Below are 16296 nucleotides of genomic sequence, written 5' to 3' on the forward strand. Positions count from 1 at the left end.
CTTTATCTATTCACTCACTGCATTTTACAGGATACGTATATGCCTAGACTTTTCCATAGCCTAGGAAGATGATTCAAAAGTTTGCTTTTAAGTTTATGTTTTCTTTAAAATACCAACAATTAAAATGAACAATTTCCACCTCAATGACATCAGTAGATTTTATAAAAACAAATCATTAGTGTATGAATAAATAAAACACCTTGAATGATTTAAAGCTATAATGATGCTTTGAATCAGATATGGAGATGCCATTATCTTTTTTGGGTTTTAAGTTAAACAAATAGTTTGAGGATTGTATGATTATTGATGTGCTTTCCAATTATTTATGTGTATTTTTTCAATTGCACAGTTTAACAGTAAATGTTGTGTCATTCCCTTTTCATGTTTAGTTATTGTAATTGTTGGTTTGTCAATGACCAGTCAGTGTCTTTCCACATTTCAGTTTCTCTTGTAAGTGTGTCTCCTTTAACCAGGACTTACCTAAAATATTTATCATATTGGCCTGAAGCTAAGACGGCCCTGATTATAAGACAATCCCACCCCCAGTTTCTGAAGACCTAATTTGTTTTTGAAAAAGAAAATGCTTTTATTTGAAATAACGCTAATAAAAGCTTACTGCTTCCACGACCCAGACCTGGATAAGTGGAAGATAATGAAAGAATGACTAAAAAGTGCATATTGAGGAAGAAAAAAACATGCTAGTTTGCATAAAGCACTGGTGCAATAAACAGTGTAAAGTGGTCAGCCTGGGCTCCTCAGGTTATGTCAGTCATTCAGTTCTCTCCAAGCAGAACTTTCTGTATTATCACAGCTCGCTTGGACCCTAAAGAGTTGTTAATAACAAGGGGTACAGGGGAGTTCTGAGGACAATAAAAGTGGATTTGGCTGCTCTCTTTATAAGGCTAAATTTGTTCCTGGTGCTGGTAGAGCAGCAAAAATCATGTGGATCCATTGTTGTAATAAAATTGTGGGTGGAAACAGCAACTGCTTTATGCCAGTAGAAGCAGTTAGGGCAAGGAGCTCACTTTGATGTATGAACAGAAGTACAAGGGCTCCTGGAGGAAATCTAAGTAATGATAAATTATTGTGTTATTGTGGAAGTTTTATGCTGGTTCTTGTGGTGATCTTGTTAAAGTTGTGTAACTAAGTGATTGTGGTGTTAAAATGCAGAGAAGCAACTTTCTGCACCATGAAGGTAAATTCTACCTGACACCGTGACCTTAGGCTATTCTTAACAGTTGTGATTGATGATAAGAAAGTTCGTGCAAGACGGAGATACCCTTTGCAAAGGTTTCTGTCGCCACCTACTGTTGTATATGTATATGACATGTAAGTTTAATCTGCAATAACAAGACAGTCCATATTTTTCTGATGTATTTAAAGAAGGAAAAAAAAAATCCCTGTCTTATATTCAGGCTAATACAGTAGTTTTGTTTCAAATGAAATTACTTTTTGGTTTGTGTTAACCCTTGAATATTACTTTAAAATGTCAACATATTTGTGTGCTTTCCAATGACTATTCTCCATCATCCTCTCTCTACCCTTTCCCCTTCTTTATTTACTCTTGCCCTCCATTTTGTCTTCCTTTGTATCCCTCACTAACCCTTATTCAACCTCCCGTTTTGCCTCTGCGACCTCTTCCTCCATCCACTTTGTTGCAGATATTTGAGGATTGCGTTAGTGGTTCTGGGCCCGATGGTTCACGTCTGAACTCAGAGTTGTCATCTGACCTCAGCTCTGGTTTCAGTTCTGATTCCAGTTTTCACTCTGGGCTTGACTTTGGGTCCACTTTAGGTTCAGGAGAGGTACATTGCCCTGGTTTGCTTGGCAAACCAGCAAATAATGAAAGGCAGAATTACAGTCAAAAGCTAGTGTACTGAGGCAGAATTATTCATCTTCCTAGTAAATACAAAATTAAATTTTCATTTTAGTTGAATAAAAACTATTATTACATTAGTTGTAAATCATATATAAGCAAACCAATTTTACATCACTGCCCCAATATTCTGGCTACTGACTGTATTTGATCTCCAAACATGTTGTCTATATTGTCTGATGGCTGGGCTGGCTTTCTTTTCTTTTTTCCTTTTTTTTTTAACAGTAAATTCAGCTTGCCTTATTAAAATGGTTGTCACCTAGTTGGCTGAAGTGCTGTGTATATGTTTGCACATGTGCTTCACTTTTAAGCTTTTCAACAATATTCTGAGCACCAGTCTGAATGAGTCGCTGTCTGTATTTTATGAAGAGGTTTTCATTAATGAATAAGACTTGACATTATATTTCTCTTATTTAATGCACAGAAGCATCCTGATCACAAGCTTGCTTTAGAAGCTTCTAACCTGGCCTGGATTTCATGTATCTTTCGTTCAACATGGTTCAGGAGAAAATCTGCCTTTGTCACTGTTTTTCTAATTTGTTCTTCTCTGTCGATGCACAGCACCAAGGCTCATGGGTGGAAACTTTGTTGACAGTTCATGCTCAAATTTCAGTTATTACCATTTTCTTGACAAATATAACATTTACCGATTACCCACCACAGGCTGAGTTTGATTGAGACACTGAAATGAAAACTTCATCCTTACCAACAAAGCTATCACCTCCCATCGATCCCAATGACTCATAATGGAGTCAAATATTGAGCTCCCATGACCATGGAAAGCATCGGTATATTCAAAACTGGTTCTGGGGTCCCTAGACTATTTAGCAAAAAATACGCCTCTGTGCTCCTCTCAAAAATCCTGGCTTTAAACAGTTGAGCGCAGAATATTGCATAAGTTGTCCTTTTCCATCAATTTTGGCATGAGAATTTTATTTCATTTTAACAATATTACATTTTGTATAGTCACATATTTTTTGAGAACTGCTTCCTCCAGACAGATTTACCATACTGTTTGTACACTGAATAAAAATATGTATGCAGCACTTTTGTTTTTGCTCCCATTTTTCATGAGCTGAACTCAAAGATCTAAAGCATTTTGTATATACACCAAAGACCTATTTCTCTCAAATATTGTACACAAACCTGTCTAAATCTGTGTTAGTGAGCACTTCTCCTTTGTTGAGATAATCCATCCCACCTCGCAGATGTGGCATATCAAAATGCTGATTACACAGCATGATTATTGCACAGATGTGCCTTAGGCTGGCCACAATAAAAGGCCACTCTGAAATGTGCAGCTTTGCTTTATTTATTTATTATTTTTTTTTTTGGGGGGGGGGGGGGGGGGTCTTGGGAGGTCAGAAAACCAGTCAGTATCTGACCATCATTTGCCTCACGCAGTGCAACACATTTCCTTTGCATAGAATTAATCAGGTTGTTGATTGTGGCCTGTAGAATGTTGGTCCATTCCTCTTCAGTGGGTGTGCAAAGTTGCTGGATATTGACAGGAAATGGAACATGCTGTTGAATACACCAATCCAGAGCATCCCAAACATGCTCAATGGGTGTTATGTTCAGTGAGTATGCTGGCAATGCAAGAACTGGGATGTTTTCAGCTTCCAGGAATTGTGTACAGATCCTTGCAACATGGGGCCATGCATTATCATGCTGCAACATGAGGTGATGGTCGTAGATGAATGGCACAACAGTGGGCCTCAATCTCATCACAGTATCTCTGTGCATTCAAAATGCCATCAATAAAATGCACCTTTGTTCATTGTCCGTAACATATGCCTGCCCATACCATAACCCCACCGCAACCATGGGCCACTTGATCCACAACACTGACATCAGCAAACTACTCACCCACATGATGCCACACGCTGTCTGCCATCTGCCCTGAACAGTGAAAACTGTGATTCATCTGTGAAGAGAACACCTCTCCAACATGCCAGATGCCATCGAATGTGAGCATTTGCCCCCTCAAGTCGGTTAAGATGATGAATTGCAGTCAGGTCAAGACCCTGATAAAGACGACGAGCATGCAGATGAGCTTCCTTGAGATGGTTTCTGACAGTTTGTGCAGAAATTCTTTGGTTCTGCAAATCGATTGTTGCAGCAGCTGTCTGGGTGGCTGGTCTGAGACGATCTTGGAGGTGAACATCCTGGATGTGGAGTTCCTGGGCCGATGTGGTTAGACATGGTCTGCGGTTGTGAGGCTGGTTTGATGTACCACCAAATTTTGTGAAACGCCTTTGGAGATGGCTTATGGTAGAGAAATTAACATTCAATTCACTAGCAACAGTTCTGGTGGACATTCCTGCAGTCAGCATGCCAAATGTATGCTCCCTCAAAACTTGCAACATCTGTGGCATTGTGCTATGTGATAAAACTGAACATTTCAAAGTGGCCTTTTATTGTGGCCAGCCTAAGGCACACCTGTGCAATAATCATGCTGTCTAATCAGTATTTTGATATGCCACACCTGTGAGGTTGGATGGATTATCTTGGCAAAGAAGTGTTCACTAACAGATTTAGAAAGAGTTGTGAACAATATTTGAGAGAAATAGGTATTTTGTGTATATAGAAAATGTTTTACATCTTTTCAGTTCAGCTCATGAAAAAATGGGAGCAAATACAAAAGTATTGCATTTATATTTTTGTTCAACATATTTCTTAATAATTGATTTAAATGAAGTCCAAGACAGTTTCAGTGTCTTGGAAATGTTCATGTATCCATCCCCTGACTTTTCTCCAGAAAACTGTCTGTGAAAGTAATGATTTATATGTGTTACTCTCAAGAATGAAACTACCTGTACAACCCCAAGATTTTGGTTTTTGTATTTTTATTTCATTTATGTCACATTGTAGAGATTAGTTTTCACTGTGAGTTTAAAGGGCATCATTTCAGAATATTTTCTGCACAGCGGCTTAACTTCTGTTCTTTAAATTTGATGTCATTCCAACTTTCAGACGTATATAACTTAAGGGTTCACATACCTTTTTTTGCCATGATACACACACACACACACACACACACACACACATGCACAAGTTCTGCGATTCCAGTACCAATTCTACAGATGAAAAGTGCAACATGTAGATAACTTCTTGTGATGGCATAGTATACAGTACAACATTTAAAAAAAATTTGGTTTTTGTGTTATTAATATTAATTATGGTCTTGCAAATTCTTGATCATTTTTTCATTGTCATGCAAAACCAGCGATATTTGTCTTTGGGGGTGGGGGGAAGGGGCATTTTCAAGATGGTCGACAGCCATCATATTGGATTTTGGCATGAAGGACAAATGTCATTTTCATGTCTGTCTATCTGTCCAGGGTGTAACAGGAAGAGCTGGTATTCCAGGTCCACCAGGCGCTGCGGGAGACAAGGTATGAAATATCTTGTGTCAAGGTGAAACTTGAGGTACCTCAGACAAATTTGTTGTTGGGTGTTTCCCAATTTCCATTTGTCGCCACCAGAAGGCCAAGTGTCTGAAACGTTGGGTATGCGATATCTTGGCAAAGACTTTGTGTTCAAGATGAAATGTGGTATGCAAGGTCACTTCACTAAGACCTTTGATAAATGTGATGTTGGTGACATTTTCATTCTAATTGTAGTCAGCAGGGGGCCAGGTCCTACTATATATACTATACTGTACACCTAGTGTGAAACCTAGTGTACACTAAGGACTTCATGAATTTTGATGATATTGCCTTTGTTGACAATGTCCTGTGTACCTAGGTTGAAGTTAATATTGCAGGTTATGTGAATGTAGAATGTTTCAATAATGATTGTTTTAGTCTCCACGCTGACTTCCTTTGTTACCCCATAGGGTGATCCAGGATTACCTGGGCCCCCTGGACCAAAGGTAATGTGTACTGTGATGTGTAATGTAATGTGTAACTGTTTCAAAATCCAAGTGTATTTAGAAGGCGTGGTTAATAGGTTTTTCTGAGGTACAGTAATGATGTCCCATACAGTTGCGGTCTTTACATACACTCATCATGGGCATAAACATCATGGTCATTTTGGGCTTTTAATGATGTGCTGTTTTTGTTTGTTTCTTTTTTGCCAAAATGGAACGATTGTACAGCATATTTCATTAACAACTCTAAAAATCAAGAATCGGATGGACAAGTCTGAATTTATTTTGGATCTTCTCTAATTCACACGGGGTCATAATTATACATACAGTCTCAAATAAATAAATACACCCCCCCCCACTAATATTTGGTTAAATGTTCCTTAACAAGCTGCTTCTTGACCAAATGCTTTTGGTAGACATCAACAACCTTCTGGCATAATTCTGGCTGGATATTTGACCATTCTTCTTGGCAGAATTGGTCAAGTTCATTTAAATTGGTTGGTTTTCTGCCACGGACCTGGCTTTTAGAGTTGAGGTTGGGGCTTTGGCAAAGCTATTCTAGAAGCTTAATGTTGGCCTGCTTTATCCAACCCACAACCAGTTTTGATGTGTATTTGGGATTATTGTCCTGTTTGAACACCCATTTTTGGCCAAGTTTCAACAATCCAGGTGTTGATTTGAGGTGACGTTGGAGAAGTTAGAGGTAGCCCTCCATTTTCATTATTCCATCCACTTTGTACAATGTGTCAGTGCCACTGGCAGCAAAACAGCACCAGAGCATAATGCTACCATCTCTAAGGTTGACAGTTGGAACAGTGTTCTTAGGTTTGAAAGCCTCAGCTTTTGACCTCCAAACATATTTCTTAACATTGTAGCCAAACAGCTCAATTTTTATCTCATCTGATGAAAAAAACCTTTCTCCAGAAAGGCATTTGGTTTGTCCCTGTGGGCAGCTGCAAATTTCAGTCTTGCTTGAAGGTGTTGATTTTGGAGCAGGGGCTTCTTTCTTGGTCAGCAATCTCTCAGTCCATGATGATGTAACGCTGGTGTTTCAGTAGTTTTCACTTCATGGCAGTGCTGAGCCTTGGCGGTTTTTTGGTTGTTCCTCGATATCCTTATTGCTTATCCTTGCACATGCTGTTTGATGCACATACTCCTCTACTTGCACTCATCTTGTGTGTTTTTTAAGAGCTGACATAACATGTGAATTTCTCCACTGTGAGATCAATAAAGTCTTATCGTATCTTATCTTAACCAATTTCCTTTTGTCTGAGGGTGACACTTTGGGCCTTTTTCCAGACCTTGTCAAAGTAGTGACACCTTTGTCTACCATGAACTTAAGTATATTTTTCTGAACTTATGATCTTGGAATCTGCAATTGTTTACAAATGGCTCCAAGAGACCTTCCCAACTTGTGTAAATCTACAATTGTCCTTCTTAGATCTTCACCAAGTTCCTTGGACTTTCCTATTGTTCTAAGTATTGGTCAGTTCAGTGAGTGCTGTCAAACACATCCTTTTTTATGCTGGCAAAAAGAAACTACCACTTGTTGTTAATTGTTTTGTGATCACTAATGATGAGTTAATAAGCCTTGTCTTTTTCACATTAAAAGACCTTCGGCATCGCATATTAAAAGATATAAGTGAATGTATGTATATATTTGAGCCTGTGTGTATAATTTTGACCTTATTTGGATTACAGTAGAAGTCTAAAATGAATTCAAACTTGCGCACCAACAATGCATGGACAAATTCCTGTGTGAAGATCAGCTCTGTAACAGAATTGCTTTTTATTTGTTCTCTGCCAGGCTGATGCCAATTTTTTTTTATATAAATATGTTTTTGTGTTAACAAGGTTTTGAATGTAAGCCTTCAATGTCCATATTCAGAGAACTGAACGATGTGTGAATTTAGACCTTTTTACTTCTCAATCACAGTTCAGTAATAAACATTTTCTTCAAAATTTTCTGAAGTGCTTCTTTAACAAAGCAAGGAGTTTTCTACACAGCATTTCTAAACATTCTAGTTTTATTTTGCATGCTTACATTATTTTACTTTACACACAAAGTAAAATTATTTCACAAAAAACAAAGTTCAAAATCAAAATTCTTAGCCCCCTTTAAGAATGGACCTTTTTTGAAACACAGCACAAACCCCTGTTGCACAGTGATGTGATTTAACTTTGTAAAGCTCAAAGCTTGTAAAATCTATTTAAAATTGAGTATTATCTTCCAATATACACACAGTATAAAAACTTCAGTAAAGGTTTGAACTGTCACTTGAGAAACCATCAAAAGAAATCAGTTTAGACTTGAGAAAAATAATCGTTAGTGCTCACAAAACAGGAGAAGGATATACAAAATTATCACAGCATTTTCAATTGTCAGAAGCATCAAAAAAGTTATTACAGAACAAGCTTTGCAGACAAAGGTAGACAATATGTCGAAAAACCCCAGACCAACTGCCAAAACACTCGTGATTGACTTAGCCAAGTCGTGAATTGTAGTCTCAAAGAAGACAATCACTAGAGTCCCGGACAGGAATGAACTGTGAGGTTGCAGACAAAGACAAACTTGACTTCTGCAGAAGAGACAACATCAAACCAGACTGAAGTATGCTAAGGACAACGTGGAGAAAGATGCATACTGGAAGTGTGTCCTTTGGTCTGATGAGAAGAAACTAGAGCTTTTTGGCCACAGAGACTTTGCTTATGTTTGGAAGGGAGAGGTTTGCAACCCAAAAAACATTGTCCCCACACTGTAACACAGTGGTTGGAGTGTTATGCTGTGGTGATGCTTCAGTGCATCTCGAAATGGCCATCTCCTCAAGGTGGAAGGAATCACAAAGAAAGAAGTATATCTGAAGACTTTAAAAGAAAATCTCAAGCATTCAGTAGCAAAATTGGGATTGGGTCATCGCTTTGTCTTCCAACACGACAACGACCCAAAACATAAGGCACTCTTGGCAAAGAACTATCTCCAGAAGTGAATTTTATTGACTGGCCTGCACAAAGCCCTGAATTTAACCACACTGAAAATCTGTGGTGTGAACTAAAGACCAAGATCCATGCCAGAAGACCATCAAATCTAGAGAAGCCTGAGAGATTCGCCAAAGAAGATTATGCTGAAATTCCTGACATGTCTGAGAGATGTTGAAAACTATAACAAATGACTGCAGGCTGTTATCCAGCAAATAGGATACACAATTGACTCTTAGCATCAGTATTTGAGAAAATTTTGTCCTCACCTTTATTTAGCTCTGAAGGAAGCCTTTTTAAAATTAATTTTCAGTTAAGAATGACTTGATATTGTCAGATTTTGCTTGCTTCCAAATCTCTTCATTTATCTGCAGGGAGAATGTGGGTCTCTGGGCAGTGCAGGGCCTCCTGGGCCCACAGGTCCACAGGGAAACAGAGGGCCGCCAGGTCCCCCAGGACCACCTGGACTTCCAGGACCTCCTGGACCCAGAATCTTTGTGGAGGTAATGTATTTCACACAATAAATCTTCTTTTCTCCTTGATATCTAAGAGTTTCGATGTGTAACAGTAGACTGTCTGCTTGTTTAGGATATGGAAGGATCTGGGAAGAGTGATTTGCTAAATGGACCTGGAACCAGAGGCCCAGAGGTCAGTAGTAAAGTACATTGTGTACTTACAGTGCATCTGGAAAGTATTCACAGCACTTCACTTTTTCCACATTTTATGTTATAGCCTTATTCAAAAATGGATGAAATAATTTTTTTCCTCAAAATTCTACACACAGTACCCCATAATGACAATGTGGAAAACATTTTTTTTTTTTTTTGCAAATTTATTAACCCTCTGGAGATGTTTGAGTGCTTTGATGATCACTTTGTCCCACACACGTGCAAACGAGAGGTTTTCTTACTCTTTCTTCTCTCTGTTTGGAACAATTACAATGTGAAACAAAACAGTGACTTTCCCTTTTGCTTTGGTTGTGCCTTCCCCACCAAATATCTGGGCTTTTCCACCAAATGATAAATACAATGTTCACAGAACCATATATTTGGATGTGAATGCATACTACCGTGGATGCACACATGAACGTCTGTCTGCCTGTTTTCACATCTGTGGTGGAAAAAAGTCTTCCCTTTTGTCATTGTGGAAACTCATGACATCACCAATAACAAACCACCGGCCCCATGTGGGTGCAGATTTCACTCAGATTGAGAAGAGAGGAAATCCTCCAAGGGCCTAATACTGCCGTCGGGTGGACAGTAGGAGGAATTGTCAGGCCTATAATGTTCAACACAGGAAGGACCTTTTGATGGACTGGAATTGTTTTTCTGAGTGGCACAAATATAATTTGTGTGGCATTTTATTTCATGCAAATAGCTGCACAAAAAAAATCACCTGAAGCATTTCCTGCATTTTAATGTAAATAAGTGTATATAACTTTAAGTACAAATTTGTACATATGTTTTTGAAATTTACAATTTATATTTGCATTCTAAGTTATAAAAATCTTTTTTTTTTCCTATTTGGATTTTATGTTTTTGTGTGAATTTAGATTCACTGTGTTAATGCAGGATGTCAGAATGAAGGAAAAACTGTAAAGTCACACAGGTTTCTGCTCTGGCAGAAGTTCACTTTGGATGCATCAGAGCAGAACCAGAACTCCAGTGAACGATGTAGGCAGCTAGTTTATGAAATAAAAGCCATTTGAAAGCACAACAGACAGGGTGGAACAACGGCTTTGAGACGTGCAGGAGAGGACAGGAGCTCCATTCACATTTCGAGATGAAGTGACTTGAATCTGACCTTTTTTTGTGTGCCTACAAGAGTGTGCGTTATCCAATTTTTACAATAATTTAACAGCAGTTGAAAACTCTTTTTTTGTTGTCATGCACACTGACAAAATAAAATAATAATAATAATAACAATAATAATAACATTTAAAATGAGGCTTATCTTCATAATAAACTGGTTTATTTCATGGATAAAAAGAATCACATTTGATTTCATTGGCATGGGAATGCTAGTAACATTTCAGTTTAGATTTTCTTTTGATCCACAGATGACCAAAAACCGAACACAACAATATCAAATTTCTGTCAAACCTAAAACTTTTGCAGATTAATTACTCACTCACTCATTCATCTTCAACTGCTAACTCCAATTAAGGGTCACGGGGGGCTGGATCCTATCCCAGCAGTCAGAGTGTGAGGCAAGGTACACCCTGGACAGTACGCCAGTCTGTCCCAGGGCCACACATAGACAAACAAACACATTCACACTTGCACGTACACCTACGGACACCACCTAACCTGTGTGTCTTTGGATGTGGACCCAGAGAGAACCCACTCAAACACGTGGAGAAGATGCAAACTCCACACAGAAAGGCCACAAATGGGAATCAAACCCATGACCATCTTGCTGTGAGGCAACGGTGCTAACCACTAAGCCACCGTGTTGCCCCTCAGATTAATTAATGCTAAATAATTACACATATAGCCTAATATTTACAAACATCAAGCTAAATATTAAGCTAAAGGTTGAGACAAATATGCACCTTTATAAAAGAGCTAATTGTTCCACCCTGAAAGAGAGATTAATAAAGTGTCTAATGACAGACATTTACCTTGTAAGGCCATATTTATTATTCAAATTTGTAATTTGTGGATGTTTTGTATACTAGTTATATTATAGCCTGCGGGTTGATACTAGGAGAGGATCTTGCCCAGGGAGTAATTCAGTGTCAGACTGCCACTGGTTGTCATTATGGGGTGTTGTAAGTAGAATTTTGAGAAAAAAATTTCCTCCGTTTTGAAATAAGGCTGTAACATAAAGAAATGTGGAAAAGAAGTGCTGTGAATACTTTCCAGCTACACTGTACCTTGAGGTTATTTCTTGTTTTCTGCTCAGTACATACTTATTGCTTCATGTTTATTTCTCCTCAGGGTCCCCCAGGACTACCAGGTCCAATTGGACCGAAGGTAACGTGTATTCACAATATCATTTAATGAATATTTTTAAAATCATATTCTAGGGTCCAACAAATTCAACAATATAAACACTGCGGGAGAAAAAAAGCCACAAAACAAATGACATTTACATCTGCTTGCCAGTGGTACCACCTGAAATATTGACGTCAATACTTCAGGTGGTACCACTGGCAAGCAGTCAGTCAGAAGATGGGATGGTGATTGTGTGGAGGCAGCAAAGATGGAGTCCACAGAAGAGCTGATGAGTCTTGTGCCAGAGCATCTTTAAAGAAACGGCTCAGTTTTTAAGCAATGACACGAGACAGAACCTTAATTAAAACCGTGCTCAAATTCAGATTTATTAATTTATATAGCACCAATTCACGATGAGATTATCTCAAGGTGCTTCACACAACAATGAAACAAATGAGTCTTTAAACATGATTTAAAAGTCTTCACAGTATCCAGCTGCCATATGTGTGCCGGGAGATCGTTCCACAGAGCTGGGGCATGGTAGGAGAAAGCTCTGTGACTGGCAGAATTTTTATTCACCCTGGGAACACATAAAAGTCCTGCACCCTGAGAACGCAGGGCCCGAACTGGTTCATAGGGGCTTACCAGGTCAGCCAGATAGGGAGGTGCAAGTCCATGCTCCTAGGGAAACTTTTATTTGTAAGAAAGTGTTGAAAATAGGCAAATTAACAGCAGGGGTGGTGGCCAAGTGGTTAATGCGCTTGGTTTCAGTGCAGAAGGTTGCGTCAGGAAGGGCAGATCCATCTTGGATTTGCTGTGGCGACCTTGAGTGCAAACAAGGGAGCAGCTGAAGGGACTTAAATCAAAATCAGTCAAATCAATTTCATTTATATAGCGCCAAATCACAACAGACAGTTGCGCCATGGCGCTTCATATTGCAAGGCAAAGCCATACAATAATTACAGAAAAACCCCAACTGTCAAAACGACCCCCTGTGAGCAAGCACTTGGCGACAGTGGGAAGGAAAAACTCCCTTTTAACAGGAAGAAACCTCCAGCAGAACCAGGCTCAGGGAGGGGCAGTCTTCTGCTGGGACTGGTTGGGGCTGAGGGAGAGAACCAGGAAAAAGACATGCTGTGGAGGGGAGCAGAGATCAATCACTAATGATTAAATGCAGAGTGGTGCATACAGAGCAAAAAGAGAAAGAAACACTCAGTGCATCATGGGAACCCCCCAGCAGTCTAAGTCTATAGCAGCATAACTAAGGGATGGTTCAGGGTCACCTGATCCAGCCCTAACTATAAGCTTTAGCAAAAAGGAAAGTTTTAAGCCTAATCTTAAAAGTAGAGAGGGTGTCTGTCTCCCTGGAGACAGGAGAGGAGCCTGAAAGCTGAAGGCTCTGCCTCCCATTCTACTCTTACAAACCCTAGGAACTACAAGTAAGCCTGCAGTCTGAGAGCGAAGCGCTCTATTGGGGTGATATGGTACTATGAGGTCCCTAAGATAAGATGTGACCTGATTATTCAAAACCTTATAAGTAAGAAGAAGAATTTTAAATTCTATTCTAGAATTAACAGGAAGCCAATGAAGAGAGGCCAATATGGGTGAGATATGCTCTCTCCTTCTAGTCCCCGTTAGTACTCTAGCTGCAGCATTTTGAATTAACTGAAGGCTTTTCAGGGAACTTTTAGGACAACCTGATAATAATGAATTACAATAGTCCAGCCTAGAGGAAATAAATGCATGAATTAGTTTTTCAGCATCACTCTGAGACAAGACCTTTCTAATTTTAGAGATATTGCGCAAATGCAAAAAAGCAGTCCTACATATTTGTTTAATATGCGCATTGAATGACATATCCTGATCAAAAATGACTCCAAGATTTCTCACAGTATTACTAGAGGTCAGGGTAATGCCATCCAGAGTAAGGATCTGGTTAGACACCATGTTTCTAAGATTTGTGGGGCCAAGTACAATAACTTCAGTTTTATCTGAGTTTAAAAGCAGGAAATTAGAGGTCATCCATGATCATCCAAGATCTTCTAAATTAGTGAGACGCCATTTCCTCTCCAACTTACGGGTTATCTGCCTTAAGCTGCGAGTTTGTGAGTCATACCACGGAGTCAGGCACTTCTGATTTAAGGCTCTCTTTTTCAGAGGAGCTACAGCATCCAAAGTTGTCCTCAATGAGGATATAAAACTATTGACGAGATAATCTATCTCACTCACAGAGTTTAGGTAGCTACTCTGCACTGTGTTGGTATATGGCATTGGAGAACATAAAGAAGGAATCATATCCTTAAACCTAGTTACAGCGCTTTCTGAAAGACTTCTACTGTAATAACTGTACTGTAATGACTTACTATTCATTTACTAAAACAAATTAGGTTTTCAGATCTACATTATAATAGCCAAGTGGCCTCTGAGTGCGTGTGTGCATGCGTGTGTGCGTGCATGCATCTGTGTGTGTGTATATCATGGAAAAACTGGGAAGTTTGGTGTATTTTGGGTTAAGGATGAACTCTGCGACAACGAAAGGTTGATAGGACTAATAGTATTGGAGAAACTATGGACATTAGCTAAAGTTGCTAATTACATTCTGAAATAACACACCTTTCCAGCAGGAGATGGTAAATCATATTTATATTAAAAGCGTGCATATGTGTGATTTTATTGAGTAACTTCAATGTAAGTGTAAATATGTTAATAAAAATACATGGATGAAACAAGAATGGTAAATGGATTGCATTTATATAGCGCTTTTCCATCTGCATCAGACGCTCAAAGCGCTTTACAAGTAATGTCTCATATTCACCCCAATGTGAAGGTGCTGCCATACAAGGTACTCACTACACACCGGGAGCAACTAGGAGATTAAGGACCAAGGGCCCTTAGTGATTTTCCAGTCAGGCTGGAATTTGAACTGAGGATCCTCTGGTCTCAAGCCCAACACTTAACCACGAGACCATCACCTCCCCAAGAAAGTGAGAACACTTATTTCCATTGTGGTCTATTTAAAAATCAAATGACGAAATACAAGTAATAATAAAATAAAATAAAATAATAATAACAATATTACTGATAATAATAATAGTGTGTATATGATAACAAGAACCTAAACAGTTTATAAATGTATTAAGACATTCTGGACTCACATGCCTTTCCAACTCATTATAGAAACTTTACATAATTTATTACCACTTTGAAAAATATTTTTTTTCCATTTTATAAACACTGCCCAATCTAGGGCCTTGGATCTCCACGGGCAACATGTCAGTAAATATTTAATTACCATTTACTGTATATAATAGTTATTGTTAAGGGTAAATGCTTTATTTACATTTTCCTAAAATTAGTAAAACACTGAGTGAACTGTATCGCTATACTCATGCACATGTCGAAGACAGGAACCTATTTTGAGTATTTCTGTTGATGGGCTTTATGTATTTAAGTACAGCACTACAAGTACCCAGTAAACATGTCCTTGGAAGGAAATGTCCTCCAAGACAGTAATAATCAACAATGTCGTTAAAGCCGAAGTGGAGTTCCTTGTTGTAGCCTGTGTAATAATATTATTGGATAGGTTATGTTTGAAATTTTTATGAAGATTGTTATGTGCTTGTGTTAATTTGCTTTATATTTGTAGTCTTGTGTGTCCAAGTACACAGACATACTTATAGCTAGTACTTCCATTACGTGGGATGAGTCAGAGATTACAGATGCATTTATTCACTTTAGTCTACACACACTTTTGTCTACTGCTTCATTACATTAATCAATTTTATTCATTGAACCGACATTCAATTGCCTGTCACCTTTGACTGACACAGGCTAATGCTAGACAGGTATACATAGCTGCATGTCTGGCAGAGGTTATCTAGTATTTTATTGAGTATTGATACAATATGTGTTTTTTTTTTTTTTTCCTGTAAGTAATAAGACCTTGCTTTGTTTTTAATAAATGTTGACTTTGCTCTCTGGCATGTCCTCTGTAGGGTGAGGATGGTGCCCCAGGTCCTCCAGGACTCTCTGTCAAGGTAGGTATTCTCCAAAAATATCAATGTCCAGGCTTACTAATATGTGTCGACATTTTTGTCCAATCACATGTCTCTTATGCACCATCGTTGCTGTATATGCCGCATTTGCTTGATAAATGATGTCAGACATAAGGATTGTCATTAGTGCAAGAGTTTTGTCTTTCTATAATATTTGAAAGTATCACTATAAACACTGAGCTGTATCCATGAATCTCATTTAATAGGAAACAACTTTAGTATGAGACTCCTCTTAAACATCCTACAAAAAATCAACTCCTGCATGTTTTCTAATAACATCTGTCTGTAATTTATGTTTGCAGGGTGAAGCAGGGGATCCAGGGCCAGAGGGTCTTCAAGGTCCTGCTGGACTACCAGGTGCAAGGGTAGGTAGCCCTCTATACAAGGTATCCAGTGCTCCAGTGTTCATGTAAATTCTTTATTGACATTTATTCATACTTCCAAAAGCTTTGGAACAACAAGGCCAAATTAACTGATTTTGCTGTACACTGAATACATTCAGGTTTGGAATCAAAAGATGAGTTTAGAATGTTCTCCAGTGGTATTTATGTCTACATGTTTTAAACAACATAGACA

General features: G+C 38.6%; 1 protein-coding gene across 1 annotated transcript in view; it reads left to right on the forward strand.

Moving 5' to 3' along the window:
- col15a1b (collagen, type XV, alpha 1b) overlaps positions 1 to 16296 on the forward strand; it is a 147055-nt gene that overhangs the window by 62073 nt on the left and 68686 nt on the right. The window contains exons 15-22 of the mRNA XM_034182847.1: positions 1662 to 1805; positions 5221 to 5274; positions 5718 to 5753; positions 9101 to 9229; positions 9315 to 9374; positions 11669 to 11704; positions 15661 to 15702; positions 16023 to 16085. Coding sequence (XP_034038738.1) covers positions 1662 to 1805; positions 5221 to 5274; positions 5718 to 5753; positions 9101 to 9229; positions 9315 to 9374; positions 11669 to 11704; positions 15661 to 15702; positions 16023 to 16085 — 564 coding nt within the window. The remainder of the gene's footprint in view (positions 1 to 1661; positions 1806 to 5220; positions 5275 to 5717; positions 5754 to 9100; positions 9230 to 9314; positions 9375 to 11668; positions 11705 to 15660; positions 15703 to 16022; positions 16086 to 16296) is intronic.

Source organism: Thalassophryne amazonica, chromosome 12 (assembly GCF_902500255.1).
Source record: "Thalassophryne amazonica chromosome 12, fThaAma1.1, whole genome shotgun sequence".
Taxonomy (NCBI): Eukaryota; Metazoa; Chordata; class Actinopteri; order Batrachoidiformes; family Batrachoididae; genus Thalassophryne; species Thalassophryne amazonica.